The sequence below is a fragment of the Balaenoptera musculus genome, chromosome 18 (assembly GCF_009873245.2).
Source record: "Balaenoptera musculus isolate JJ_BM4_2016_0621 chromosome 18, mBalMus1.pri.v3, whole genome shotgun sequence".
Lineage (NCBI taxonomy): Eukaryota > Metazoa > Chordata > Mammalia > Artiodactyla > Balaenopteridae > Balaenoptera > Balaenoptera musculus.
The window spans coordinates 7,896,211-7,923,060 of NC_045802.1; the positions used below are offsets into that span (position 1 = coordinate 7,896,211).

General features: G+C 46.7%; 1 protein-coding gene across 1 annotated transcript in view; it reads left to right on the forward strand.

The window, feature by feature from the left end:
* The window catches only part of LOC118884395 (WD repeat-containing protein on Y chromosome-like), a 115,480-nt gene that overhangs the window by 42,552 nt on the left and 46,078 nt on the right, over positions 1-26,850 (forward strand). Inside the window, 1 exon segment of the mRNA XM_036832045.1 lies at positions 26,379-26,471. Coding sequence (XP_036687940.1) covers positions 26,379-26,471 — 93 coding nt within the window.

The following is a 26,850-nucleotide window of genomic DNA, read 5'->3' on the forward strand; positions in this document are numbered from 1 at the left end:
CCAGGGATTTCTCTCTTCCCATCACCTCTCCCTTTGCCCCTCTTTCTGCTCCTCTTTGCCACTGGCGGGCCCGCTGAGTCCATTCTCCTCACAGCCTCTGGGAGAGGCCATATTTGCCTGGCTACAAACGTCACATTGGGAATGTGTCCTTCCCTCCATCCCAGCTTTTCAAATTCCTCTCCCACCTTCAGCGCTCAGATCAAACCCCACCTCTTCCACGAGGCCTCCCTGATTGCTGCACAAAGCCCTCCCTCTGCAACGTCATCATCTGTCCCTGACCCAGGCCTTTCTTCTTCACCTCCTCATTGGGCGCTTTTGTAGATACGCCTCGTCTTTCCAACAGACTTAACGCCACTAGAGAGGGTAGCACCTGCCACCCAGCAGGAGCTCGAGACATGGCTTCGAGAGAGGAGAGTGAGGTGATGGGACACAGCAGCCCAAGCTCTGTCCTCCGAGGCTTGGCTGTAGCCAGATCCTACGGCTGCCCCGGTGTCCTCATCCATAACCCAAAGACAGTAATGTCTGCACCACCTTTCCTCCCAGAGGGGCTTTGAGCTTCGGATGAGGTCATTCAGGTGTATCCAGAAGGAGGGCAAGGAAGGTTAGTCACCAAGTGATCTGACCAAGAGGCAAACGTGAAGTATCCTGGGGGGAGGGGGGGCTCAGGTGGGTCCCATCACCTGCCAGGGAGCAACAAACCCCCATGTGTGAGTGAGACAAGGAGGTGAAGGGGTGGCCGTCTGTGGGGTTTCTTGGAAATAGGAGGTGTACTCTGAAGTCAGTGGGAAGGGGTAAGTCTGGAAGGAACACCCCTGACTTCTGGCACTGAAGTTTGCAAAGGAACAGGTTTTGCAAACAAAAGAAAGAGTTGGTAAAATCACCCTGTGGCCGCATTCAGACTCGGCTTAAACCCACACCGGACGCCCTAAAGACGAGCACAGGTGCGCCCAGGACCCGGACTTAAGTAAATCCGGTCACTGCCCCCTGCCAGTTTTGCCTTTGCCCCAGCCTCTGGGTCCCCTCTGGGTTGTCACTCAACCTAAAGGGAGGCTCCAGGCTCGGGCACGGAAGGGCCTGCTGAGTCCCATGCTGACTCAGCATCTGTGAGATGTGGGGCGGAGGGAGCTGCGGAGGAGAGAGGCCTTCCCCCGCTTGAAAACGTGGGAGCAAATAGAAGCGGCAGCCCAGACTTCCAGAAAAGGCTTAAAGTTAATGCTGAGCCCAACACCACAGCTTAAATGTAAATCCCACCCTGCCCCCAATGGCCTCTTGATGAGGAGACATGGATTCCTCTGAATGGATGTAACACTGGTTGATTTTAAACTTCTGGGGTAATGAGAAAACCACAATCTCTACAGAACATTTAATTTCTGCTTAAGCAGAAGCCAAGTGGATTGAAATCCAAGCATCTTTGCTCTTTTGCTCATTTTTGGAAAATGCCGGAAAGAGGGGTGCCGGACATGCCTCGTCTTCACTCTCCCCCAGTTAGTCCCAGAGATGACAAGTGTGCGCTGTGATCAGTGGAGAATCCCAGGTGTGTGGTTGAGACCCCTGGATGGGGTGAGACCTCACGGCCATGTCCACACAGGCAGCGGTCAGCAAGACCTGGCCGGCTCCCTCTTAAGGGAGGTCACACACCCCACTCCCACTCAGGAGCATGTCACAGCCCAGGTCCCTCTGAGGAGGGGCTCACACGCAGGTTCCCTCTCAGGAGGGAGGTGACACCCCAGGTCCCTCTCAGAGGGAAGGTCATACCCCACGTCCCTCTCGGGGGAGGTCACACACCAGGGCCTCTAAACCTGAGGTCCTTCTCAGGGGGAGGATCCCACCCCAGGTCCCTTTAGGGGGAAGGCCCCACCCCAGGTCCCTCTCAGGAATGATGTCACAGCCCAGGTCCCTCTAAGGGGAGGTCACACCCCAGGTTCCGCTTGGGGAGGGCATATCCCGGGTTCATCTCAGGGGGAGGTCCCCCCCCAGGTCCCTTTAGGGGGAAGGTCCCACCCCAGGTTCCTCTCTGGGGGAGGTCACACTCCACGTCCCTCTCAGGGGAGGTCACACCCCAGGTTCCGCTCAGGGAGGGCATATCCCGGGTTCATCTCAGGGGGAGGTCCCACCCCAGGTCCCTCTCAGGAATGATGTCACAGCCCAGGTCCCTCTCGGGGGAAGGTCACACACCACGCCCTCAATCACTCAGGGAAGACGTCACTCCGGGTCACTGCGCTGTCACTCTTGTGACTGTGGGCCCTCAGTAGATGGCTGTCTTCGGCCTGTCACAGCGACACTGGGGACACAGGAGCATGGAGGTGAGGGCCGTCCTGGTGGAGCATTCAGAGGCCGTCTCACTTTCAGGTGTGGTGAATCCTGACACACGAGCTGCATCGCAGGCACACAGAGATCCGCGGAGGCTCCCAGACCCAGCAAGCCCTCCACCGACACTCGGCACAGACGCCCTAGAGACACCCCCCAGGACTCCCGCGGGTAACGGTGCAGACGCTCGTGGATGCGCCACGGTCCTCCACACCTGCAGAGGCACCTTCACGTTCACCCCGTAGACGCCCGACAGGTACTGTCAGTCACACTCACACACGCCCCGCCTTCCCCCTGTCGCCACACAGGCGCTTTACAGGCACCCACATCCTCCACAGGCACCTCCAAGTATACCCCAAGCCCCCTGCGACAGCGCCCCACGGGTCTCCCCCAGATTCCCACGCCGGTCTCCCGGTTTCATCCCACCGTCTCCCAGCGCAGACACTCACAGACGCCCTAGAAAGCGTTCCCCGCCTCCCTGTGCCCCGCGCAGGCCCGGCCCTGTCACCTCCAGCACCGCTCACAGGCCAGGGGCACACACGGTGCCCCCCGACGCCGCGCACGTGGGCAGCCTCACACCCAGGCCCCGTGCACACGCACGCACAGAGCCGTGTCCACACCCGGACACAGCCCGGACGCCCAAGCGTGTCCGCCCCCTCCCTGCGCTGCGGCGCCATCCGCACAGACAGACTCTCAGCCAGACCTCGCAGAGACCCCCTGTCAGACACGTGGACGTGGAAGCTCACGGGCCCAGCAAAGGCAGACGAGACACAGGCGCCTCACCTTCACTTCTGCCATTTGTCATTGCAAGCGCTCTCCCGGCTGTCATCTTGAAAATCACTCACAGTCCTTTAAAAGCTGTTTAAAGACAACTGAGAATATGGTGCAACCCTCTCTGGTCCTGGGGAAGGGGACAGAAATCCGCTGAAATGAGATCAAATGGTGCCCGTGAGAAAGTCAGCGAGGGGACACCTCCCACCACGCCCTCCAAGGGTGGCCAGCAGAGCCGCAGACCCAGGGGTGGCTTCTGGGACACGCTGGCCCCTTTGTCCCCCAGTGGCCTTGTCAGGAAGCAGTCTGTTCTGACCCCTTTCTCGCGAGAGGCTTCATCCTGCTCTCAGAGACAGCTTTTCCTCCCATGCAGCCCTGCAGCTGGTCTCCGCACAATACAAAAGCAGAAGAAAAAAGAGGTGTTGCTCTAAAAAAATCCTCAAATTCTCTTAGAAAATAGGTGCTTCCAAAGAGGGGTAAATTGTGCCTGTTAGAAGGAGGAGGGCAGAGACAAGGAGATCAAAAAGAAAACCAAGAGGATGGATAAAGGGGCTAGAATGCAAGAAATAGCCCAGACCAGCTGGTGGCCATCTGGGAGCTGCAGAGAAAAGGAAGAACAAAGTTGCTGAGTTTCTAGCAAGTGGGTACAGTTTATCATGAGAGGAGATTACTGCTTTGAGGAAGTGGAAAGAAGCCAGGGCCGTTAAAAAAAAAAAAAATCGAGTGGTTTCCCTAAGGGTTGGATTGCAGTGAGTTTGCTTCGGTCTGAAGTCAACTAGTTAAGGACATTATCATTTGGGGGAAAGTTTGGAGGTTAGGAGGCATCTGAGGTGTAGTGATATAGAGACTTCACATCTGGATGTCAATGTAAAAATGGACAGTGGAGAAAAGGGAAAGATATCTGGATATACCTCATACAGATGTTTTTTAAGCCTCAAGTAAGACCATAAAGAAGGCCAATGGCTATAGGATAAGCAGTAAATTATTGTAACCAACTCTCTTGATTTCGGTAAAAATTTGAGGTAAATTGAATGTGTTTGCATAGGGGCTGTCTATAGACGGGAAATACATAAAGTATAAAATCAGTATGTACTGTGCAATATAGAAAGACCCGCCCCACAGAGAACTGAAGGACGGCGTGTCTGAAACTAAGCTCTTTGTGTCTTTGCCATCCACCAAAAATTAGCGTGTCTTCTCTCTTCCTCCGGACCCGGGGATGGTACCACTTAGCTCCCACATCCAAATAATCGGTCACCATGTCCTGACAACTCTGTCCCTTTAATAACTCTAACCTGGACCCTCCTTTCTCTCCCCGTGGCCACTGCCCCATTCAACCTGTCATCATCATCACAGCAAACTCCTAACCGGCCTCCCCGGCCCTAATATCAAATCCCTGCACAGCGACCTCCACATTTTCATAGGGTGGTTTTGTAAAAAAAAAAAAAAAAAGCAGATCTAATTTCTCTTCATTCAGTATTTGTTCTAGGTGCTGGGATACATTGGTGAACAAAGCAAAGATATCTGCCCGTACAGAGTTAGAGTTTAATGGGAGGAGAGAGACAATAAACACAGTGTTTTGCATGATATCTTGGAAGGTGATAAATGCTGTGGAAAAGAGGGAAAAAAACAAGCAGGGTACAGAGTATCAAGAGTGCCGAGTGTGTGTGTGTGTGTGTGTGTGTGTGTGTGTGTGTCTTTAAGTAGTGTGGCCAGGATAGGCCACAGTGAGAGGCTGGCATCTGCTCAGAGCAGGGGATGGAGTGAACTCCATGAATATCTGGGGGAAGCACATTCCCTGTAGACACAATAGCCAGAGACATGCCCTAAGGTGGAACGTACCTGGAGGGCCCTTGTACCAAGAGCAAGGGCCATGTGGCTGGAGCAGAACAGATACAGGGTGAGAATGGAAGGGGTGCAGAGAGCTAAGGGAGGTTGGTCACATGGGCCTTGTAGCAGGTGGACCCACTGCAGGGTTTTAAGCAGTGGGTGACCTGCTCTGACTTCCATACTGAACAGTCACTCTGGTGATGATGGTGACCAGGGGTAGCAGAAGAGACTGTGAGAGACCGTGCTGTGTCTGTCCTGCTCAGAATCCTGCAGTGACTCCCCTTTGCTTTCAGATAAAATCTAAACTCTTCTGTGTGACCCACAAAACACTTCAGGATGAGGACCCTGCTTCTTTTTCCAGATTTCTCTCTTCCTGGCGCTTTCACACCCCCGAGCCCTGCCATGTTCTGAAGCAGATGGGCTTCTAACAGCCATCCTCATCTCTCATGGTGCCATGCATTTGTGTAGGTGGTTTTCCCTGCCTGAACACAGTGCCCTTGTGGGCCTTCACTAAGCATTTCTCCTCAGGGAAGCCTTTCTCTCTTCTTGGAGTCACGCATCCCCAAAGCAGTCCGTGCGTAGTTCAATGATTGGGCTTATAGCCCTGAGTCAGAATGTCCTGTCCCCAATCTGTCTCTGTCACCAGACTGGGAAATCCTAGAGGACTGAAATAGAGCTCTTATTTCTGAGCCCCTAGTAGACATGGATGAGGGATGGATGGATAGATGGATGGATGGATGCTGGCTCTTTCATCAGATCTTGAATTCTAGGGATTTCGTTTTTAGTTTAAAATTAGTTAAGCATTAGAAATGCATAAAAACTGTCTATGAGACATTAACTTCTCCGTCATGGAGGAGATGGCTGAAGGAGTGCACTCAGGTAACTACTTGTGAGCACGTGTACATATCAACCGCACGTGATGGCTGTGTGGCTGGAAAGTTGAATATAAGAAAAATTTGTATAAATGGCACCTAATTTGCCCATTGACCAAATATAATTTCATACATGCTTTATTTTCTTGTCATGCTGTTTAATTAGCAGTAGCTCACGCTGTGACTTTAAGTTCCTTAATACTCATCTTTCCCTGCCAGCCACTGTCAGATATGTCATTTGGCTGCAAATGATTGATTTCTGTTTGACAGAATACTGAGGAGAACCCTTTCAGAACGTGAGAGTCTTTCCACAATACATAAGCATCTCTCAGTGCCTCTTGTTTTCTGGTGTTGTCACCGTCCAGTTTGGGTTAGCTTTAGGGTCTCCTTTTTTTATCTTGAGAAACGCTGGAACATGCAGACCATATGTGTTTGACCAGAAGTGGATTTCGTCCCCACCTCCTGCTGTTTTAGGGCGGCCTAGGAGGCAGTTCCCTGACAATGACTAAAGACTGACTTCTTATCACCTGTAACCTTTTGATGACAGAACCAGAAGATGCAAACTTTCCCCCAGGTGTCCCTTCTTCACCAAGGCCATTCCTCCACAAAGTACAGAGTAAGCTGTATGGAAAATGAAACAGAAACAAAAGCACATTTTCTCAGAGATATCTGGATATGAACATTACTCCAAGCCTGGAATAAGCATAATGTAATCAGAGTTTTAAATGAGTGGGAAAGTCCTAGGTAGGCATCTTATCTAACTGGTGACCACCCCAGTAGAAGCAGAAGCCTCTCTGCCACATACCTGAGAAGCAGACATTCCAAACTGGCTCAACCCTTCCAGGAAAAGGGAGCCCCTACCTCACAAGGCAGCCCTTAAAGATGTGGATTATTTCCAAATATTAGAACGCAGTCTCTTAGGTGATTCCAAAGAGGCGTTCCACCCTTCCAGGAAACAGAGCAGGCTGAATTCCTGCATCTACTTTTATTCCCTCCTAAATAACACTCATCTAAACAACAGAAAAGGGATTTTTTTTCCCTTGAAGGCACAGCCCCACAAGGATGGGGTGAATGAGAGGAAACGGCAGCAATAAAATTTGGAAGTTGGAAAGCAGATAAACAAATGGTAAGTGACTTAGGGACTTAGGAAACCCCAAAAAACTAAATCCTTGGATCAGCTGTGGGAAAAGCTGAGTCAACATATTTCATAAAGCAGAACCCACATCCTCACCGCCCCAGGCCCAAGAACTGACAGCACTGCCTCCTAGATTGCTGACAGCCGTACTTTCCCCTTCTAGGCAGGAAACAACGACACAATGCCTTTATTCTCTTCGGAGAGAAGAGATGAAATCCATTAAATCCGAAGATGCCACTACAGAAGAAAATCCAGAGAAAAAAAGAATTCTTGGATATTAAAATTGTGATTTAAAAAATTTAACTTAATAGAATGGTTGGAAGATAATATTCTCCCAGAAAGTAGAATAAAAAGACCAAAAAATGTGAAATAAAAGAGAAAAGATAAGAAAACCATAGGACCAATCTGGGAAGTACAATATCCAAATACTAAACATACAAAAAGAGAAAAGAGAGGGAAGAAAATAATCCAATAAATAGTTTGAGAATAGTTTCCAAAACATTGAGAGCAAAGAGAAGATTCTAGAAATGTCCAGAGGAGGAAAAAGTCAGTTCACCATGCATAGGATCAGGACTCAATAATGGATTTGGACCCCACCACGGCAGCGCTGGGAGCTAGAAAGCAGTGGATCAATGCCTTCAAAAATGTAAAGGAAAATTGTCTCCAGTGTTGACTTCTATACCCAGGTAAACTATTATTGAAATTTGGGGGTAGAATAAAGTCATTTTCAAAGATGCAAAGTTTCAAAAATGTACTTCCCATATATGTATCCTTCTCAGGAAACCACTGAAGGATTTTCTCTATAAAATGAGGGGGGAAACTGAAAAAAGAAGAACCAGGATACAGGAAAACAGGAGATGCAAATGGCACCCTCAGGATAATGGTGAAGGAAGGACCTGAAGGGCAGCGGAATATATCACCCCAAAATATGCCTTTTTGCCATAAGGATTATATCAGGCTGATTATTTTTAAGAAACAGCAGACACAGGAGAAGCTCTGAAAGCCAAGTAGAAGTTACCCTTTTGTAAGAGCATTTTACATGTATAAGAGAAATCTTCATTTGTAGGGGTATCTCCTTCTCTGTACTGGGAAGGGGAGGATGGTTCTAAAACCCTAGAAATACTCATCAGGAGAAAGCAATGACTTAAACCTGCGTAATGACCTTACCCTTGTTTACTGTTCTTTGCCTGATAATCTCCCATAACTGGCTCCTCCACCCACATCTTCTTTTGTCTTTAGCTGAAGACAGTATTTAAGGTGATGACTTGGGCCATTTGGGGGATTTACTCAGTTTTTCTGTGTATCTCCCATGTATACGGAGGTATACATGTTATTAAATTTGTTTGGTTTTCTTCTGTTAATCTGCCTTTTATTGTGGTAAGGAGGGTGGGGTCTCAGCTAAGAACCTAGATGGATCTAGGAAAAATTATTTTTCCTCCCCCGTAGACCCAAGATGGCAACTGTGTACCAGGCATAGGGCGGCCAGGGTCCTTAAGAAGGCAAAACCATTGCAATGAATATCTGGTGGAGCCGAATATCTCGAGAGGAGATTGACATGGTTGGTAAATACGAATGCTAAGTACTCAGAAGTCTAAACAAATGAAAGTCCAGAGTCAAAAGATCATACCCCCAACTGAAAAACCAAGAAGAAGCAGTGCAAACATGCTATTTAGAGACATGGAATAGATACCAAATAATCATCTAAAAGAAGGAAACGTGGAGGCCTTCGGGGATAGAAATGAACAAAGGGGTCAAGCTTCTTGCAGAACTGTTTGAGTCTTCAAGCAACTGCATATAACTTAGATAAAAATAAAAATAAATTTAAAAAAAAAGGAAAAGAAAAACAAGCAAAACTTCCAAAAAAAAATTCCAGATGATCTTCAACTATTTGAAGATGACTATTAAGTTTTCCCTTCTCCCAGGTAAACTGTTCCAGTTTTCTTAGCTGTCCTTCATCCAACCTCATTTTGAGATATCTTGTCATCCTGGCATCTCTTCTGGACAACGTCCCAAGTGCTCAGAACTGAGTACCACAAGGTATCACACAGCCCACCAATGCTTGACCCACTGGCATATTACAATACCTCCCACTTTAAAGCCATGTATTCCTCATCCTTTCCTTATAAATTGATGTTCTGAACCTAAATCCAGGGCTTTCATTCTTACTAAACTTCATTTCATTGATTTTTTTGCATCCTTATCGTATTTGGTTAAAATAATTTTAAATACTGATAATACCATCCAGTAGATTAGCTCTGTCTCTCTCTCAGCTTTGGGTCGTCAATAAATTTAACAGTATTTCTGTGTATTTATCCAAGTCTTAGAGGAGATCATTGAACCAGTCACAGTGAGAACAGAGTCCTGAGTCACTAAACTTTCCCCTGGGTGGGATTCACCTGGCATCACGCACTTCGCTTTGAGTAGAGGTATTCATTCATTTGCTCGAAGATGTAATACAAGGACACTTTTGGGAGAGGAATGGAAAAGAAAAGGTACTGGTATTAATTCTAGGAATTATTCCTTCTAAAGAGTCACAGCAAGGCAATTCACAGTATCCTTCAGTTGCATCTGGGTGAAAGAGAATGAATTTGTCAGAGTTTTGCCCTATAATCGACAGCCACACGCACACATACACACACACAAAATTGAGTGAAACAATTTCTCTGTGCATTTGCTAGAAGCTAGAGTCCCATGTAGCATAAGCCTTCCACAGCCATGGAGCCAGGAGGCCGTGCCCTTGTGAGGTATGGAAAGGTACCACACTTCACCACCTCTCAGGGGACCCTGGATGGGGGCAGCAGATTTGAGGTTCCAGTTGCAATGACAGCCCCCTCCAGTCTCTGCTTCTTTGGTGATTCACGCTGGTGCTTGGATAAGTGTTAGATTACTTTTTGACAAGCTGAAAGATGAAGTTCAAGGTGAACAATTGGCTGATGACCCAAATGTACTCAAATTCAACAAGCCAGCACTATGCAGAACTGTTACCTGGATCTAATCAAACCAATTTCAGAGTAGATGAAAAACTGATAGAGGAAAGACTATTTAAATCTCCCCTGTAGACGTCTTCAAAAAAGAACAGCTTTTGTCATAAGTATCCCAGGAAATCTCTCTGTTTTATGCTTGGCGGAGATTAAAAAAACGGAGATAATATGATTCTTGTCTGAATGAAGAAAATATTGGTGGATAATACAGAAACTATTATCAGAATGAACTATAAATTACAATCAAGTCCTTATTTTAAAGACTTTGTCTCCATCAATTAATTCATGCACAAGAGACTGAATCCATGTTTCCAAGCAGTAATTCCAAGGAGTTTAAAGGTTTTTTCCTAAAGTTTTATCTCTTGAGGTATGAATGCATGTTTCAAGTCAGTTACTTTGATTACTGATTACCATCACCATCTCCTTAATCTAAGTCTGTAAACTTGGCCAGTTTTTCTCTTCTGCCCCATTTTCTGTCATGAAAATTCCTTCTCAGAGATTAAATGTATCCCGAGAAAGGTAACATAGATGATGTATGGTATTATGGAAAGGTTAATGGGAGTGGGTCAGAAAAGTTTTTCTTTGAGGGAAGTTTAAACAAGAGAAGATTAATTGACAGAAAAGGCGAGTTGAAGGATTCTCCAAGTACCACAAAGAAATATGCAGGCTGAGGAGAAGTGCTTGTTATTTGCTTTGTTGTTGGAGAACAGACATTTCATAAAGCAACAATAGCAGACTTTTTAAGCTGCTTCTCGAAAACTGCTTTTGAAAGAGAGAAGTTCCAATAACCAGTGAGATCAGATTCATTGGGGTTTTGTTATGGAAGCCAAGTGAATCTAAACCATAACATAAATCTTAAAAAGACAATACCGCAGGCAAAATGGAGATGGTCTGGTAGTCAGGATTGGTTTCTGAAGTGCCTGTAATCTGAAAACAGACACAAAATGAGTAACAGGTCTTGGGAGTTCTGAAGTTTGGGGATTGAAATCTACTCAGTCTATAACTGTCTGACTCTTTGGCTTAGGTGAGTAGAGGATAAGGAGGCTTGGATGGAAAGTTCGAGAAAACTCAGTAGTAAAGAGCTTCTTCAGGCAAAGATGGATGAAAAGGTGTGTCCAAGACATGGGGTACCCCGACAGAATTTCATTTGGAGAGAAAGTGAGTCCTCACATAGACTCTCCCTCACCCCTCTACAATGCGTGACAGTCCAGTAAGTGTTATAACCAAACCGAGAGGAATGCTCAGTGATTGCCAATTTAGAGGGTCTCTTAATGTTCTGATAGGGCCACTTTTTGCAAAAGATTCTCAAGAAATAACTTTTGAGTGTTTTGAAATTTACAAACTTAATACTTGAAAAGTAGTCAGAAGTAATGAAAAAATATACTGCCATGCTAGCAATTAAAAAGTGCAGAGAATTTTATTATGACATAACTAATAATTTTAAAACATTACCGGGGAAAAACAAACAGTATTGGGACTGCTTTGGGAAAACCAACGCGCTTCTATAATTGCTGGCAGTATGTACAGAAACATCTTGCCTACAGGCGTCAGTGATACATAGATCACCATTCCAGGTTCATCTACTCTAATATTTTCAAAGTCATCTCAGTGAATGCCTCCCAGCTTTAAATAGTTCCATAATTCTGTGGTTTGTTAAACTGTGAGAATATCAATTGTTGACTATTGTGTACAGTTATCCATTAAGAATGCTTCAAAGGGGACTTCCCTGGTGGCACAGTGGTTAAGAATCCGTCTGTCAATGCAGGGGACACGGGTTTGAGCCCTGGTCCAGGAAGATCCCACGTGCCACGGAGCAACTAAGCCAGTGCACCACAACTACTGAGCCTGCGCTCTAGAGCCCATGAGCCACAACTACTGAGCCCACGTGCCACAACTACTGAAGCCCACGTGCCTAGAGCCCGTGCTCCGCAGCAAGAGAAGCCACTGCAATGAGAAGTCCGCCCACCACAATGAAGAGTAGCCCCTGCTTGCCTCAACTAAAGAAAGCCCGTGCGCAGCAACGAAAACCCAATGCAGCCAAAAATAAATAAATTAAAAAATAAAAAAAAGAGAGAATACTAATATGCCTATCTCATAAGGTTATGTTAAGGAGTAAATGAGTTAATATGTATAAAGTGCTTGGACAGTGCTTGACACATAAGAAGTTGATAAATGTTTGCTATTACAGTAACATAAAAAATGACTAACAGGATAAGGGAGTTTATCTTTCTTTCATTAACAAAAATATCAAGATATAGGTGATTGCTGCATTGGTTTAGCTTATCAATGGTGTCATCAAGAGCCTTCAATCTCCATCATGTCACTTCACCATCTTTAGCAGGCTGGCTTTTTGTCTTTCAGCCCATGGCCTCATGGTCTCATAATGGCTGCTGTAGCTCCAAATATCTCACATCTCAACTGTGTTTAAAATCAGAAAGAACAATGCCATCCAGAGGAGAGGGAAAAGTGAGAAAGAAAAATGAGAGAGATAGAGAAAAAGAGACTATCTCACACTATTTTCACATTTTATGAAGGAGCAAAATATTTTCCCAGAGCTGCTCTGCTGATTTCACCTGATCTCACTGGCCAGAACTGAGTAACATGACACCCCTGAAATCAAGGGCTCTCTGCCTTGGTTTTGTTGGCAGGAAAGAAGAGAGAGAGTGCCTGTAGACAACCACAGGACCTCCACAGTTAATCATTCCTCTGTTATACCAGCTGTTTTGTTCCTGCTTGGCTGTGGGAAGGACAGTCTGTCCCCCAGAGCTTTTGTGTGAATTAATCGATAATTACAGAGCTTTTATAACATGGAGATCACTGATGTCACCTGTAAGTCCTTCCCATCTGTCTTCATGCCTGATGCCTATGAGCAAGGTCTAATTCTTTATGAGACAGACTTTGAAGGCCCAATATCTTCTTCTAAAGGCTGTTCAAACCCCAACTGGAGCACACAAGGGTACCCGTTGGAGTCCTCAGCTGGTCAGCTTTGGTTGAGCCCTGCTCTCTACTGGGCCTCGTGTGGCTCCAAAGGAAGCACCCTGGCCTTCAGGTTGTACACATCTGGATGAGAAAATAAGAACAGCACGGATCAAGCATCAATTCCATGCTCAACTCTCCTGGAGTCCAGAAAAGGGAGCGGTCAAATGGTCTGGCACATAGTGAGGTTCCCACAGAGGATTTACTGAGGTCACAGTGAATGGGAAGAATTTATATGAGCCAAGGAGAGGAGGGGCAATTCCTGACCAGAAGGCTAGCCTACAAAAAGGCTGCTGATTGGGGTAAGCAGGATGTGGGAGGGACATTCATTCTTATCCTTTCGAGATTTTTATGTTTTTCTCCTTAGAACTTGGAAGAAGCTGCCCAAAGTTGAGAACATGCCAAGCATTAACATTAATAATGCTGTCAACTTTCCAAATGTAAAGTATATCCACTGGAAAGTGCATGGAGACTCGGTTACTCAGGTTAAAAAAAAAAAAAGTTTAAGTAAATGTAAATTGTAATGTGCCAACCAACCTCTTTCCCCAGGGGTATCACACAAGCAGTCAAATACATAACAGTATATATATTCTTTAATGAGTCCTCACTGGTCCTGAGACAACTTTATTAACCTAGCTGAAAACAAAGAAAAATAAATGTCACATGAGATACCCAGAATGGCACAAAGAATGCTAAATATCTGGTTTCTAAAAGTGAGTGAAAATAATCAATTTGAACTTCCTGGCATGTTTGTTTGGGGAGTTTCCATCCCAGGTATCCTTTGGGTCTGAAGATAGTAGATTGTTCTCCTTCCTCTGGTAGGAGTGAGAGCCAACTCAAATGACCCAAGTGTCTTAGGACCCATAATGTGACTGTAGACATGAGAGCTGTTTCCCTGAGATTTCTACTGGCCCTGAGAAGTGAAATTAGTGCTTCCCAAGTGCATAAAAAAGCAAGACATTGTCCTTTATGTTAAGACAGCCCAGTATAACCAAGAAAAATGAAGACATATGTCCACACAAAAACTAGTTCATGAATGTTCATAGCAAGCATTATTCATAATAGTCAAAAGTAGAAACAATCCACATATCCATCAACTGGTAAATAGATAAACAAAATGTGATATATCCATACAATGAAATATTATTTGACAATAAAAGGAGTGAAGTAGCGATACAAGCTATAACATGAATGACACTCAAAAGCATTATGCTAAGTGAAAAAAGCCCGTCACAAAAGACTCCAAATTATATGATTCCATTTACATGAAATGTCCAGAATACGCAAGTCCATAGGGACAAAAAACAGATTAATGGTTGCCTAAGGATGAGGAAATAGTGCGAGAATGGGGAGTGGCTGTCAGTGGGTATGGGGTTTCTTTTCGAAGTGATGAAAATGTTTTTAAATTGATAATGGTGATGGTGCACAACTGTGAATTTACTAAAAACCATTAGACTGTACACTTTAAATTGAAAGAAAAAAAAGACAGTCCAGAAACCAAATGAAGAATGAACACGCAGGAGGAAGAGCTGAGGACCTCCAGGACTGATGAGAATCTTCCACTGGGGGAGGATAAACCTCTCTTGTCTCTTTTTAAATGCATCAGGTTTAAACTAGGTAGAGAAGATTTTTAATAAAGAAGACTTATGCAAGAAAGGAAAGGTAGGAAATATTATTGGGTGAATGGAAAAGAATCAAACTTATTTGCTAAGTGAAAAGGAAAATTAAAGGGGAAAGAAAAATTGGAGTAGGAAAATGGCATTTGTCTAAAAGATGAAGACCAACAAATTCTCAAACACAAAGAGAAGAAAATAGAATACCAGTCCCAGGACTTCCCTGGTGGTGCAGTGGTTAAGAATCCACCTGCCAATGCAGGAAACACGGATTCGATCCCTGGTCCAGGAAGATCCCACATGCCGTGGAGCAACTAAGCCCGTGAGCCACGACTACTGAAGGCCCCATGCCTAAAGCCCGTGCTCTGCGACAAGAGAAGCCACCGCAATGAGAAGCCTGCGCACTGCAATGAAGAGTAGCGCCTGCTCGCCGCAACTAGAGAAAGCCCGCACGCAGCAACGAGACCCATCATGGCCAAAAATAATTAATTAATTAATTAAAAAATTTAAAAACAATACCACTCCCACAGTAGAAAGGAAATGTGAATTAAGAAAGCTAGATACAAAAAGAAAACAGTAATCTGACTGAATAAGCACACGTAAAATTGCCATGTAATACCATGTGTTTCTCGAAGGTGGTTGGAACCAGATTCTTTCCTTCAATTTGTTTGAGGTACAATTTACCTACCATAAAATTCACCCATTTTAAGTGTACAATTAATGAGTTTTGATAAGTTTACTGAGTTGTGCAATTATCACCATAATCTAGTTTAAGAACATTTCCATCACCCCAATAAAATCCCTCTTAACCATATACAGTTATTTCCAATTCCTACTTCCAGCCCCAGGAAACCACTAATCCACTTTCTGTATCTGTAGATGTGCCTTTTTTGGCCATTTTCTGTAAATAAAATCATACGATATATGACCCTTTGTGCCTGGCTTCTTCCACTTAGCAAAGTGGAGCTGTGCTTTTGTAGAGTGTGGACCTTATATCCCACTGAATTGCCGGTCCCCAGACCCTGCTTTCTCGGCCAGCCCATCTTCTCTTGCTTTTTTCAGTCCTCTGTGCCTTGGAAAGTGGAAGGAACAATGCTGAGATCCAGAGCCAGTGCTGACCGAGGGGTGACCACACACGGAGGGGTGGAGGGAGGTGAAAACGAAGCCGGCGCGGGCCGTACAGAAACGGCGCCCAGCAGAGAAGAGCCGCCTGTTGGGTAGAATTCCCCAGGGGCCCCTGTCCTTCTTTCTGGCCCTGCGCCTCAGAGGGTATGTTCAGGGCCTTCCCGAGAGGTCAGCCTTGTGAGCTGCCTCTGGGGAGCCTGTGCCCATGGAGAAAAGGCAGAGGACGGTTCTGGGCTCAGTGGGTTGCTCTGGCCACGGACTCTCGGTCCCTGTGCCACACCCAGCTCCAGACGCCCACCCTCCCTCCTCCGGAGCCTCTGGTCTGTGGTTTCTGCACTCCACGCGGGGTAGGGTTATCTTCGTCTCCGCCTCTAAACTAAGCATAATGCCTGGAAGGTCTAAATGAGCAGGGATCGCCCTTTGTAACCAACATGCTGCTCTTTCAACACTGCTGTGTCTTTATCCCATCTTTACATCCTCTTTTTTGGCCTCGCCGCGGGGCGTGTGGGATCTTAGGGGATCTTAATTCCCCGACCAGGGATCAAACCCGCGCTCCCTGCAGTGGAAACACCGGAGTCTTAACCACTGGACCGCCAGGGAAGTCCTCCGTCCTCATATTCTTACTAAGGGCTTCTGCAGGGGGAGAAGGAGGCCTGAGAGGGGAACTCCTCAAATTCCACCCAGTCTCGTTCCTTGCCCCCAAGACCGGCCTTGAACCCCACACAGGGTCCTGACAAAAGCTCTGCTTCCCCAATCCCAGCACATCTGCTTCAGAGCCCGGCGCACCATTTCCAAAGCCAGGGGGAAAGAGGCCATTACCCTTCCCAGTACCACACCCAGCATAGCTTCCAGCTGAAGTCTGATTTACAGTCAAGTATATGCTGTTTTCTCTGTGAAACCCCTGTGGCTATGCAGGCAGCATTCTGATTTTCTCAGAAATATCCAAACAAGGCAGTAGAAACTTCGGCACGGTCTATCAGACAGGACGCCCAGGAGTTGCTTGTTCTGGTATCAGCCTGGAGTTGGTGTAAAGGGAAGCGAGCCCCCCGCGCTCCGTACCCACCACGCCGCCCCACACAAGTGTGATTTTGTAAAGACGCACCTGTCCTGTGAACAGGGGCTCCTTTCTCCCTCTTGAAATGTGTGTCGAGAGAACACCTTGGATATTGTAACAAACTCTTACTTGACCTGCAGTGTGATCTTCACATTAATTAGCTTTTTTTTTTCTTCATTTCTAGCTGAACTACTATGATTCTATCAAAGTCGTCATTGCAAGCTCCAAGCGTAAGCCCCCTGCTCTAGTCATAGGTGCTGCTCACGCTTCTCTTAAGTTTGCCATGTTCTCTCTTTGTGTGTCAGGTCCTTGGCTGTCTCCCACCTTTAGAATTTCTGCATTGCAACAGGCATCCCACACTTCGGTAATAATTCCCAGCGCAGCTCAAAATGGGACATCCTCCCACTGCTGAGTTTCTAAGCTTCACTTTAGGCTGAGGGGGAGGCGGAGGGAGGGAGGGCAGGCCTATCACAGGCTTCCCACAGGCCGAGAGCTCGATCAATATTTGTTGAGTTGAAATAAGAGCAAAGTCCACTTCAAGCGATCTCAGGCTGTACCATCTGAGCAGCCCTAATGTGCCACATGATATTAAATATACAGTGATATCGACATAAAACAGTGGTCTTGGGGCCTTCGTACAAAGTGGGATTTGGGAATTTTTAAGACTTCAAAAGGCATGCTGGATGTAACAACTGTCAGCAATGGCAGCAGGAAGACCCAGAAACTGAAGACGTTTGGATTTTCTGGAAGCTGGACTTGGATCAAGTGAATTCAGAGAAAGGAGAACCCAGGTCCCAGTTCAGCCCGCCCTTTTACAGCCCCAAATGCACAGCAGTCTGGGCGTGGGCTTGACCAAGCAGGTCTTGGGTCTTTGAAGCAGGGCATGTGACAAGTCTGTGCTCTTCACACGCGAGTCATTTTGTCTGGACCAGACAGAAGCTGTACGTCCTGGAACTGGATGAACTCCAAGAGGTCGGTGATTCAGATTAGCACCGGGAACCCATCCCTTTACATTGCATCATTCCCTGGTTACCAGCTCACGGTCTGAAGTAGATGCAACCTCTGACTGACCCTGGGGCATTCTAACTAGAACACCTAGTGCCAGGCACTGTACTAAGTTCCTTCCATGTATTCTTTTATTTAATCTCCATAATTGCCTTATGATTAGATCCCACTACTAGCCCCATCTCACAGGTGAGTAAACTGAAGCACAGAGTAAGTAACTTGTCCTCAGGTATGGTTCAGGGCTTTTTTTCTTTTTTTCCTGTATTGAAAGAAACCCAAACTCAAACTGACATAAGCAAAAAGGACAATTTTTTTGGATGTCTTCTATAACACGAGAAGGACAGGAAAGCAGCTTGGTGTCCCCCAAGATGGCAACGAACCCAGCCTCGCGCGGCCTCGCCACCAACAGAGTCTGCCTGATACTCCGGGGCCCCAGTCCAACCACCCCTGGGAAGGTTCTCACTGGCCAGTTTGGCCCATCTTTGGGACCATCATGACCCACCTGACCGAGGAAGGGCAGGGGCAAAAAAAAAAACCTGGCAGTGCCCATTCAAACCACGTGATTAGTGTACGGGAAGGGGTGCTTTCCAGAAGTGGGAAGAGGAAGAGGGGGATTACTGATTACAAAAAGTGAAGAATGGCTACTGCCCTGAGCCACGCAACTTGGAAATGGAAAGCCAAGAGCTTGAACCCAGGTCTGCCTCCAAAGCCTGTGCTTGTAATCCCTAGACCCACAACAAGGGCATCACTTGGGAGTGTGTCAGAAATGCAGAGTCTCGGCCACCTCTGGAACTACGGAATCTGTCTGCCTCTGAAAAGAGCTGAGGGTGACTTGTGTCCATGTCAAGTCCGAGGGGCATTCTTTAATCACGATAATACTATTTTTTTGCTAATTTTTTCCCTATCTTTTCTATATTAGTCTATTTTTTTAATGAAAAAAGTTTTTTTAATTGAAGTATAGTTGATTTACGAAGTTGTGTTAATTTCTGCTGTACAGCAAAGTGATTCGGTTGTATATACATATACATTCTTTTTTATATTCTTTTCTATGATGGTTTAGGACCTTGCTGTTTATCCATTCTATATATAATAGCTTACATCTGCTAAACCCAATCTCCCACTCCATCCCTCCCCCAACCCCCTCCATCTTGGTAACCACAAGTCTAGTCTCTCTGTCTGAGTCTGTTTCTGTTTTGTAGATAGTTTCATTTGTATCATATTTTAGATTTCACATGAGTGCTATCATATGGTATTTGTCTTTCTCTTTCTGACTTACTTCACTTAGTATGATAATCTCTAGTTGCATCCATGTTGCTGCAAATGGCATTATTTCATTCTTTTTTACAACTGAGTAGTATTCCATTGTGTGTATGTATGTATATATATATATATATATATATATACACCAGACCTTCTTTATCCAATCATTCATCAGTGGACATTTAGGTTGTTTCCATGTCTTGGTTATTTTAATAGTGCTGTTATGAACATAGGGGTGCCTGTATCTTTTCAAATTATAGTTTTGTCCAGATATGTGCCCAGGAGTGGGATTGCTGGATCATATGGTAGCTCTATTTTTAGTTTTCTGAGGAAGCTCCATATTGTTTTCCACAGTGGCTGCACCAACTTACATTCCCACCAACATCGTAGGAGGGTTCCCTCTTCTCTACACCCTCTCCAGCATTTGTTATAGACTTATTAATAGTCTATTTTTATCATTGTTTTGTAATAACTTGCCACTTGAAGATCTTCTTCTTAATTCTTCACACTTACTTTATTAAACTTCATCCTTATTTTGTGAAGCTCTTGAGAGCATGTTGAAAAGCCCCATCCAATAACTCAACATCACCACTATCATATTTAATTTTCAAGTTGATACTGGTGATGATTCCTTACATGTGTTTGGCATGTACTAATTTATAAAGCATTTTCACATTTTTCAGTGGTTCTGAGTCGTGGCTGCCCTTAGAGATCTTCTGGGGAACTTTATAAAATCTGATCACTACCTGGGTCTTGCCCTCAGAGATTCTGACTTAATTGGTCTGGGATAAAGCCTGGGCATTAGGGCTTTTAAAAGCTCTCCCAGGGATTGTAGTATGTGGCCAAGATTAAAAGTACTGTTCAAGGGGTGTGGCCCAGGTATTTGTATTTTTTAGACATTTCCCAGTGACTTTAATTTGCCGCCACGGTCGAGAACCACTCACATATATTTATTATTTGATCTTCATGGTAGCAGGTGAGGTATGCATGTGTGCACTCCCATTTTACAGGTGAGGGAGTGTTAAGTCTAGAGAAGTTTGCCCATCAGGTCACTTAGCTGGAAGAAGTGGAATTGGGACTGGACTCCAGTTTTTCTGACCCAACGCCTGTATTCTACCTGCCATCCCCTAGACTTGGGTTGGTAAAGCCCTATCCCACAGGCCCTGGGGCTTGTTTGGGGCCAGCCTCATTTCAAAAGGAGATTCTGACCCTTGAGCAGAAAAAAACCTCTGAACCATCATCATTCACCCTAGGGTGGTGAGAAAGTTGTAGCGGTAGAGTCTGCCTTGATCTTCTTTGTGATCTCTGGGTGGGGTCCCTGCACATCTGGGTGGCGGCAGTAGCAGCAGAAGCCTGAGAAAAGAACAAGTGAGGAGGCCAGACACAGACACGCATGTCCACTACCCAGCCCGGCCCAGCAGACAGGAGGTGTGGAAGGCTGGGAAGACAGGGCTTGTGTGTTCATCACCCAGAGGGGAGTTATGACTTGGGTCTCTTCCTACACGAGATCATCTCCAGGTATTTCATTTGCTGGGATGATCTTTATCTTTTTCTCTTGGCCCTCCTAACTGCCCTCACCTTTTCTCACTCTTCCTCCCAGCTCCATCCCCAGCCCCACTCTTGGATTTTAAGGGCCTGATTTCACCAAACAGCGCATTTGTAATGAATAAGATATTTAACATCATCTTCAGCAACTCAGACATCAGCCACCCACGCCGTGACAGCCATTTCTTTTATGAAGCCTTTCAGCTGAGCTGCGCCCGAGCATTTCTGAGCTTTGGGAAAGCTGAAATCTTAGGGGTTTTTTTTCCTCCTTTCCTTTAGAATCTTGTTCCAGTGGCCACTGAACATCATGGAAAATCAGTAATGAGTCGTGTTCAAGGTCTCAGCCACCTGTGAAACACCACCTTGCTTCTTTCTTGACAGGACTCTGACAGAGGCCCCGTCCACCTCTGATTCATAGCTTTGGAACTCACATTTACCTTTCAAGGAAAGCTTCCTTTATCAATTTCTGATTCGCTGACATTTAAATCACCAAAATGTTAGAAAGAGATGTGCTGTGAGTATGAAGTTTCTTGGGAATTTTCATTAGACTATCCTGGAACTAGGGAACTGTGGTTTTCTAGAACGGTAATGGATAGGAATCCTAAGAAAGTGAAAGTCAGCATTCAGAGACTGAAGACGCTCAGAGTTCAGTGTTCGTTGTGACAGAACAAAAATCAATGAATCCGGAAGGAGGGTCTCTGGGTTCTAGCCCTGGCTCTGCCACTCTCAGAGCGGTGACCTCAGGCCTCAGTTTCCTCTCCAGTTCAACACGGAAGTTGGACACAAGGGTCTGTCCAGCTCAGATTCACAGATCGTCATTCTGCTGTAAGGCCCCTGTCTACCCCCTCCTCCTTCTCACATCACGGAAAGCACGGGCCACTGTGAAGTTTCTCTAGAGACCTAGACGACGCTGCTGAGGAAAGAATCACTCCACCCCAACCCCCGGTCATCGTCACTGCATCCATAGTTTCTCTGTGTTGGGCGCCTGTGATGTGCCCGGCGTCGTACCAAGATGAGAATGTGGGGGATCCTTTGGAGCAAAACTCCTAGGAGAGTTGCCTCTACTTGCCCTTTCCTACGCCTGCCCTCCCAGCCTGTCTAAAACACGCTGGAACCCGGTTTTGTCCCTGCCATGCCACCAACATCCCTCTTGTAAGGGCCACCAGCGCCCCTCGTGTGGCTGAAGCCGTGACCGAGCCACATCCCACTTGCCCTCCTAACACGTGAAGCCGCAGGTCACTTGGCTTCCTTCCTGAACTTCTCTCACTCGCCTTGAGGACTCCAGCCATTCTTGGTTTCCCTTTCATCCTGCTCGTTGCCGCTTCTCTGAGTCCCTCACTTGCTCCTCTGCATGACGTAATGTCCATGACGTAATGTTGGAGCCCCCAGAGCTCAGTCCTTGGTCCTCTTCTCTTCCTCATCTGCATCACTCGCTTGATGATGTCATCAATTCCCAAATGCACATCTCCAGTCTGGCCCCCTCCCTGAACTTCGGTCTGGTATTTCCAGCTGCCTCGGATCTATCTCTAAAGGACTTCTCCAACTTGGGTATCTCACAGACATCAGAATGAAACCCAGACCTGAATCCAGATCTTCTCCCTCACACCGTCTTGCCCGTCTCAGTTGGCTCTAAGTCCATCCTTCCAGCGGCTCTGCCCACAATCTAGCAGTCGCCCTAGACTCCTCTTTCTCGCAACCTATTCTGACCTGTTGGCCCTGCCTTCGTAATACGCCCGGAATCTGGCCTCTTCTCCCCAGCCCCACTGCTCCCATCGAGTGAGAACCACTATCTTCCCTTCCCTGGATCACTGCAAGAGCCTTGCTGCTCTCCCTGCTTCCATCCTGCCCCTATAGTCTATTCTCCACGCATCAACCAGAGATATGCTGTAAAACGAAAAGTCAGATCTGTCCAAATCCTCCAGGGCCCTTTGTGTCAGCCCGACCCTTATGTCTCTGACTTGCCCCTACCTCCTTCCTTCCTTCTCTCTGTGCCAGTCACACAATTTCCTTGAATATATTTAGGATTTTTTCACTGCTTCGTCCCTGTTCCTGGAAGGTTCTCCCTGCAAATGTCTGCATCGCTCACTCCCTCAGCTCCTTGAAGTCTTTGGTCAAATGTCATCTCTCAGTGAGGCTTCCTTGTCCACTTTACTATATATTGGAACAGTCCAGCCCCTGCCTTGGCAATCCCTATTTTTCTTACCTTGTTCTGCCCTTGTTTAAATCCATGCATCTAATCACCTTCTAATATAATATCTAATTCATCTATTCTGTTTGTTGTTTGTGATCTGTCTTTCCTCATCAGAAGGCAAGCCCCTCGAAAGCAGGGGTTTTGTCTGTTTTGTTCACTGTTTTGTCCCACACACTTAGAATAGCACATGGCACATAAATAGGTGCTCGATAAACATTTATTGAATGGGTTCCTTTCTGAAGTCAGAATTCATAACAAATCCATGTCTCTCCCAAAGCAGTGCTCTGAAGCATTTCACACCAGGAGAGCTGAGATTCTGTAATGACAAGCTCTCCAAGCGTTTCCTCCTGTGCCCTTCTCCTACTGTCTCCCCATCCGCCCCCCCGACACATCCCCACAGCGTCCTACACCTGTGTCATGCTCAGTCGGGTATGTATGTGTTCCCTCACACGCCGCCCCACACACTCGTACACTCCACCATATGCTACAGCCCCAGCACCCCCAGCCCTGAGTGGTCACTAGAGACCGTAACCCTGTCAGGAGAAAAGGTAGATCGCTCACCCCATCCCACAACCCCCTGTAAATTAGTTCCAGTCTCCACTTCTGGTCGGTCCCCTTCCACAGCCCCTTAGGGACCCCCCTTTACATACTCCTGGACTTCAAAACTCAGCTTCAGATCAGCCAGCTGTTCCCAAACGGGATCATCTCCAGCAAGAGGGAAAAACCATAACAGAAGAGACCAAGAACGGCACAGAGGCTCTGTGGCATAGGAAGTGCTTTCAAGTGCATTTGTTTACTTGCAGCGATGGACGGCAGGACTTCCTTGCTTATTTTGGTCATTCATGAACATGAAAGGGGACATGTCTTGGTCAAGGTCATAGGCCAGGCTGGGCCTCGAATGGCCTCTCTCCTGCAAACCTGAGCAGGGTCCCATTTTGTGACAGCAGATCTGTGGGCTCCTGCCACACTGAGGAAATGGATGGAGTGGAGGGAATGAAATATAGGGAGAGGTAAGCAGGAGAGGCCCCAAGGTCATCTCAGAACAGGAAGAGTAAAGGTCTGAGCTTTGGGGGGACGCCCTCACCTCAGTGCTGACCCCCTGGGGTGCTCTGAGCCCGTGACTGTGGATGCGGCCTCTGGCTCAGCCCTGAAGCTGCAGTGGCTTGTCAGAATTCACCCTCCCCCAGGACCCCAGAACCTGAAGACTTAGCTGCTAGTTAGTGTTGTGGGATCTGAACCCGCCTTGAATCTGCTCTAGGTTTCCATGGTGATTGCTTAAACTTTTCATCATCCCGTCTTTCAGACCTTGGGGGAGAGCAATGCGCTCTGGTTTCCATGACAACCACTTAAACATGTATCTCTGTCTGGCTCCGTTGGCAAAGAACTGCCAGAGATCATGCAAATGAACTGGCTGCTCTCCCTTCGCTTAAAAAAATAAAAATAAAGGGACACACCTGCTTAGACGTTTCAGGTCTCTGCTCATAACAAGAGGGGTGAAAGTGTCAAACTGGTGTTTGTGAAGGGTTTGCTGCATTGCTTTGACATTTCAAGTGCCCACCCAGATACACAGGCTCATGTTGCCATCTGAAGTAATTATCTACACTCAGCACTTGCCCTCCTCTCCCCTCCGCCTGGCAGATGAAAGAGCTGCAAGTTCAAGGCTGTTTACCTTCCCGCTGCACGCTAAAGGGGGAAGGAAGGACAGGGCCAGAGCCACTGACCCGACCCAGCCCTTGGCCCCTGTGGGGAGGAGCCACGGAGAGCAGGGTCCTACCCTCAACTCGCTGTCCGTAAGCCGGCCAGGGGTGGCTCTGGACTCGGGCTACAGCCCCAAATAACGTGGAAGCCACAGACCCCAGTCGTTCGGAAATGACTCTGCTTCCCTGTCGGAATTCATGGAAGGGAGAACAGCCACGTGACTCTGCAGAAAAGCTCACAAGGGGAAAGATGAGGGCTCGTTCCCCCACCCCAGACACCTGCCCAATCCTCCCAACATGCCCTAAACCAGAGGCCCTGAGAGGCATAACGGGCCCAGCAGCCACAGACAGGTGTAAAGCATGTTCTGAAGCTGGGTACCACCATGTACAATTCTGGCGGTTTCCAGTGAAAGCTAGAGATTTCCCACTTCTCCGGGGAAATCGGCAGTCCTACCTCAGTCCTACCTCCCGTGGGTCCGCTGGGTGGCAGTAGCTCCACCCTCGGGAGGTGAGGCCTCCACCCGCTTTAACTGAACTTTTCTGAGTACCACATTCTTCTCCCTGAGTCCCGGAAAAGAGTTGAGCTTATAATTTGTGATAACAGGCACAAGACACAGACCAAACCAATTATCCTTCGGCCAATTGCTAAAGTCACAAACGACGGAAGAGGATTCTTATTTGGGGGTAGAGGGACGGAGAGGGGGGTGAAGACAAATGTTCTTCACCTTCTTCCTCCAAGGTCCTTTAGGCACCTTCAAGGCTGCGGTCGGAGGGGGAAAGGCAGACGGGTGGACGGGAGATGCGCTGGTAAGGGTGTGATCATCTTCGGGTGAGACCGTTACCAGCTCGGGTCCTTGGACTCTTTAATCAATAGATATTCATAAGAGGCCCAATGAGGAATTCAGGCAAGGCTTTATTGGGACTGCAGAAAGGGAGCGAGAACGAGTAACAGGTGCCCTTGCTCGCTTCCCGAAGCGGGGGGAGATGGTTCCTTAGATGCGGGGTGGGGTAGGGGCAGGGATCAGTGGGTCAGGCCCACAGTGGTGGCTTAGGTGGTCTGCCCACCCCCTTGGCGGTGCTGTGTGCAGGGGACATGCACAGTACCCTGCTCTGCTCTCCCCACCTCAGAAATGGCAGCTGATGGCCTTTTTGTATCTTACTGTTCACAATTGCCCCAGCTGGGCACCCATGTAGTTATTTTTAGTCCCTTATAGTTACTTTGTATTTTTTTTCTGGAGGAGACTTTTATCTAAGTGCAAGCACTCCAGTAAAGGGTGCCAGGTCCCAGCCTGTCTCAAGACCAACGTCTAAAACCTACAGGAAGGCCCTCGATCGTTTCTGTGTGATGCTTCTGTATGATGCTACTATTTAGACTCCACTGTTCAGTACATTCATAAGCCCAAAAGTCATTGGACTAAAAATATCTGTCAAAATAATTGTAGGATGAAATTGGCTGGTTGGCTGATGAAAACCGTAGGCCCTGATTTAGGGGTCAGACGGTGCTCCTTGGCCCTACTGTTTTCTTTACATCAAGTTTCTAACCTCTCCAGGTGTAGGTTTTCTTACCTATAAGGTAGCGGTAAAGGTGCTTGCCCCTCTGAGTTTCTGTGAGGTTCAAACAAGATTGTGTGTGGAGAGGCTCTGGCCCAGCGCCTGGCACGCGATATAGATCTGGGAAAACCTTGCTTTTCCTACAACATCATTTTCATTCTTCAGACTATCTATAGTTTAACACCTGGTGTTGAAAAAGAAGAAAACACTAGTCATCACTGAAAGTGAGCCCGAGACCTTTAAAAATTAGTAACTTGTCAGGAAATTGACTGATCATGTTAAGAAACTGTGTTTTGTTTTTCTGTGAATATTTTTAGGGCGCACTATGGGAACAACAAACTGCCAAGCAAAAGATGAAAGAGATAAAGGATGTTAGAAAAGATGTCAAAGCAAGAAAAGGCCAAGCGTTCCTCGGTTTGCCCCAAAGGCGAGCAGAATGTGATCAAACAGTTTTTCGCATCTATAAAGGAGTCAAGGCATTTTCATCTGTAAAGGAAAGAACTTGCTGCTGACAGGTGGAATGGATCAAATAATTAGAGTCTAGGATCCTTATCTGCCTGGGTAAGTCTTTCTCCAACCAACGGTGCCCTTGACCTAGTAAGTACAGGAGAGCAGGACTGGGGATCACTAATTCCCCTTTAGAATAACTTAAGAACCCCTGTCCAAAATTGATCTCCCAGACACACAGAGCCTGGAAAACTTCTGCCTGTGGCTGTTAAAGAGTCATTCTTTGGGGTTAATAAGGAACTCACTTAAAACGCAAATACTTTGCAAGGACAAAGAGATTGTGTGGAGCCATCATTCACTCATGATCAGACGGATTTTCTTTGATCAGACTGCTATCTTCCCTACAATGAACGATGATCAGTTGTAGAGAGCGATTAGGGATTGTTATGTATAATCAATGTCCTTTCTGTGCACCTCACTCAGATGGCCCTAA